This window comes from Pteropus vampyrus, unplaced genomic scaffold (assembly GCF_000151845.1).
Source record: "Pteropus vampyrus isolate Shadow unplaced genomic scaffold, Pvam_2.0 Scaffold178, whole genome shotgun sequence".
NCBI classification, from domain to species: Eukaryota; Metazoa; Chordata; class Mammalia; order Chiroptera; family Pteropodidae; genus Pteropus; species Pteropus vampyrus.
Window position 1 is genome coordinate 54621 of NW_011888959.1, and position 4324 is coordinate 58944.

Here is a 4324-nt window from a genome sequence, read left to right on the forward strand (position 1 = left end):
TCATTCTTTATCGTGAATGTCACGTCTGTGGCTTGTGACGGCTGGATTATGGTGGTGTCTGCTTTCTTCATGGTGTTGGTCATTCTCTTTGGTAATTATAATCACTAAGTCATTGATGGGGTTCTGGCTTATGATCTCTCACCAGCAAGCTTAAGGACCAGTGGGTGCTCTCAGAATAAGAAAAGAGGGAGCCGTGGCCACTCCTGTCCCCCACGAACACCCACGTTGGGCTGGGCAGCACGCCCTGCACTGCGCATGCCCAGGGCACCGGGTTTCCATGCTGTCCCCTTTGTCTTCACAGCCTGATTCCGATTCCACCAAACACTCGACTCCATCCAACAGCTCCAACCCCAGTGGCCCTCCGAGCCCCAACTCCCCCCACAGGAGCCAGCTCCCTCTCGAAGGCCTGGAGCAACCGGCTTATGACGCCTGAAGCCACCGCCTCACCACCACGGGCCAGGGAGCCAAGGGTGGCCTCCAACACCAGTGCCAAGACTGAGCTGACCCTCCAGTGTTGTCCGAGGAAATGTAGAATCACTTTGTGGATATGGAGATGGAAAAAAGTCTCTCTGGCTAACAGTGATCGGTTTCAGGCCGCGTTGTTCGTGGCAGGAGACCGGACCCTTCGCCTACGCAGCTGTGAGGTGAGGTGACGCTGTTCCGTTTGCACACGAGGGGCCAGCACCCGGCCTCTCCCGCCCAGAACAAGCCAAGAGGTCCCAGGGGGCCCTGGCACCGCTCTGCTCAGGAAGCGGACGGCCCCGGACGGCCTCGGTCACGAGCCTGCGCCCTCCGTCCCCAAACTGCTTCCTGGGACCGCGGAGAGTGTGGGAGAGCTGTGCCGTTCGCGCCGTCACTAGAATGTCAAAGACAGGAAAGAGGAAGTTGGTTAGTGGCCTTTTATTCATTTTGCCATCAGAGTCAGGTGCAGAAGCCCTTCTGCCAACCTTGTGGCCATGGATGAGGCCCATTACGAGTGACGCCCGCCCTACCCTGGGTCCCCTGTGTTAGTCCATTCCCGGTCACAACCACGAAGTGTCGCCAGTAAACTACTGTGAAGTCAGCTGTGCTGTTCCCCGCTCGCTTTCACAGCCTCTGCCCCTGCCATAAAGTGGACAGTCCTGTGCAGCCAGCCAGGCCCCGGGCCGCTGGGCGAGGAGGCCAGAGGCCTAGGTGCCCAAGGGCAGGCTACGAGACACCCCACCCGCCCGGTCCTGCCCCTGCATGGAGCCCCGTGATTGGTTCCCGTGTGGATCATTAGCCTCACCTAGTACTGCTGCACATTGTCCCTGCCCAGGCGTGGTCAGCTCCTCACCTGTGTTCACTCTGCCCTCCGTGTCACGTGTGAGTCATCGGGTTGGCGGGCCGTCTGAAGCGGCCGGCACACAGCTTGTTCGCGGCCCAGCACTGGCTTTTCCCTGCTCTCCCGCCAGTCGACGTTCTTGGAGCGCTGGATGAGACATGCACTTACCTGGAGTCAGCACTGAGTGACGTGGCTGCCACCGGCCCGCCTGCGGGTGTCACGCACCTAGCACCTGCCCACCTACCCACGCCCTGAGCCTTCTGCTGGGGCTGGCACCTGCTGGGGCTTCTGGTTTTTACTTTTTTAATGTAAGTCTGAGTCTTTGTAATTATTGAATCGTGAGAACATTTTTGAACAATTTACCTGTCAATAAAGCAGAAGGCACAGTTTTAAAGTTCTCGGTTTCCTGAATGTAATGATCTGGCCCCGAGTGTCTGGCCCCAGGAATGCCCTGTGCTGGAATTGCCTGCCCTAAAGGCAGTAAAAGAGCCATTTTGCCTGCGGAACTGTTGCTGGCCATTCCCTCGGGGGTCACGCGACAGGCACAAGTGGCCTCTGGACCTGGGACCTCGCACCTGCCAAGCTGTCGGTGGAGGCCTCCTGGGTCCTGGGGCTGCCTAGAGCAGGAGAGAACCCTGCCCACGCCAGTCACTGGGAGGCGGGGCTGCGTGGCCTCCCTGAGGAGTCAGTTTCCTGAGGGCAGGGAGCAGCCTGTGCTGGAGGGGGTTCTTTTTGCCCTGCTGAGACACCCCCCCTGCCCTGCCCCGCCCCACAGAAAGTTCTTGGTAAAGCGAGGGCAGTGATGAGACCTGCCAGCGAGGGTGGTGTGAGGGTACAATGACATGCCAGGAGCCACCAGTGAGCACTTTGTGGTGGCCCTGGGGCTCTGTGCCAGTCAGCACGGCGGGGCCCGCCCTCAGTGGCATGTGTGGAGCTCCCCGTCTCAACCACAGTGACACCAGCCCCTCTACCGGCGCAGTCGCCCAGGGCCAGGCCACCTCACTGCGGGGCTTCCGTGGTCACAGTGGGGAAGGAATGTGACAAACTTCAGACATGCTGGCTCCAGAGTTGCCCAGAAGGGCTTCACATCCCCTCTGCTCCCATTGTCTTGGCAAATCACAACAGCCCTGGCCTCCCAGGGGACAGAAGGCGCTCTTCCCACCTGCCTCTGAAGGGGCCTGGGAGTGGCAGAGGCCACACGAGGCACAGGTGGAGCCTTTGAGAAACACGAGTGGAATCGCAGCGGCTGGAAACACTGAAGAGTGACGAGTGGGCACGGGGCTGGCTTCCGGGCAGGTGGGTTAGTCTCGGCCCCGCGTGGTGTCCGTGCGGCATGAGGCCAAGGCCCCTGGCGTGAGTCTGAAACAGGCGCTCAAGTGTCAGCCATGTGTTAAAATTGAAATGCCGCTGTACAACGAACGGTGGCATCCTTGCTGCACAGCACCAGGAGCGACAACCGCATGCAACACGGGGCAGCCTCGCAGACAAGACGCCAGCCGCCAAACATGGCTCTGGCGACGGGCTATGAAAAATTAACCCAGTGTCAGAAGTCAGCAGGGGTTGGGGTTGGGGTTGGGGTTGGGGCAAGGACTGACGACATTTCTAAGCTCTTTTTTGGTTACACAGAAAGGTCACTTAGCAGTACAATTTTACACAGAGTCAAAGTAGGGTGGGTGTCCTACTTGGGGCTGCTCAGCCCTGGCGCCACCCCGCTGCCCCCATCAGAACGGCCATCAGAATGGGGAGGGCAAGGCCTGGCCTTGCAGTGATGGGCACCAAACCACCCATTCAGCAGGCTGCGCCCTGCCTGCACTCACCTGCTCCACCACTGCAGGGACAGCCCCACCTGCTGCCTCCAGAAGGGACTGGCCCACCCCATCGCTCCAGGACTGTGTTCCTGGGACTGTAGGCAGCCCGGAGGCAGTCACGTTCCCCTAGCTGGCCCGGAGCCGCTTGGCATGGCATGGGGGGAGGTGGGGAGCCAACAGCCCACCTTTCTCTACCCTCACCAGTGCTTCAACCTCCTGGGCTCTAGTCCGCTCCCCTTTTCCCTTAGGGGTCACAGGCTTCCTGCACCCGCTCCTCCAGTGCCAGGGGCAGCCTGACCCAGTTCTGGGTCGCAGGGCGGGAAGCCACTAGTCACCAGGTAGGGCTCAGGGCTGCCCTTGGTGGCCTGCCACGCAGCTGGCGGGGACGGGCTCTGAGGACCACCACTCACGTAGCAACTGTCACCAATGCCCTCCCAGCTACTGCGAGGCAGGGGCAAGGGAGGTGGCGCAGCGGGCAGAGTACCCACGGACTGCAGGTGCAGGAAACCCTTTATTGGGCAAGGGCACCGTGCCTGGCACGCCGGGGATTGGAAGGTGTGGAGGGCGGGAGGCGAGGGTCCCACGGGGCCAGGGACCCGCACAGTCGGCCAGGCGACACGGGGCGGCGGGGCGAGGGGGAGGGCAGGAGACGCGCGTCCGGCGGCTGCTCAGGCCTCGGCCTCGGCAAACAGCGGGTTGTTGAAGTAGCTCCGGCTGGTGCTCTGGGCGTCCGCCTGCCCGGCCGCGGGCTGAGGGGTTGGGGCGCAGAGTCAGGGGCCGGCGGGCGCCGAGCCCGGCCCGGGGAGGCCCGCACAGTCCCCACGGCCCCCTCACCAGCACTTCCTTGTACATCGGGTTCTGGAAGCCCAGGTGCGGCTCTCCCGGCGCGGGGACCGCCGCGTCGCGCCTCCTCCACCTGCGGGTAGGGACTCTCGTGAGCCCCCCGCGGCCCCGCCCCGCGTACCCGAGCCCCACCCCGCGGCCCCGCCCCGCGTACCTGAGCCTCCCCGTGCAGTGCAGCAACAGCACCAGCAGCAACACCAGCAGCGCGGCCGCCAGTGCCCCGAGCAACCCGCCCAGCCCCCACGCCGAACCGCCACCGCCGGGCGCGCCCGACAACCGGACGGTCGCCGACAGGACCCCGAGGGCCTCGCCTGCAACGGAGGACGGGGCTCAGTCTCCCCCGGGCGGGGAGGGGCGGGGCGCAGCGGGG

The 4324-nt window shown here is 63.2% G+C and overlaps 1 protein-coding gene across 1 annotated transcript in view; it reads right to left on the bottom strand.

Annotated features, from left to right (window-relative positions):
• Positions 1-3731: 3731 nt before the first annotated feature.
• The window catches only part of AMN (amnion associated transmembrane protein), a 16587-nt gene continuing 15994 nt past the window's right edge, over positions 3732-4324 (bottom strand). Inside the window, exons 6-8 of the mRNA XM_023537134.1 lie at positions 4109-4265; positions 3946-4027; positions 3732-3860 (exon numbers count right to left, since the gene is read on the bottom strand). Coding sequence (XP_023392902.1) covers positions 3780-3860; positions 3946-4027; positions 4109-4265 — 320 coding nt within the window. The 3' untranslated portion in view covers positions 3732-3779. The remainder of the gene's footprint in view (positions 3861-3945; positions 4028-4108; positions 4266-4324) is intronic.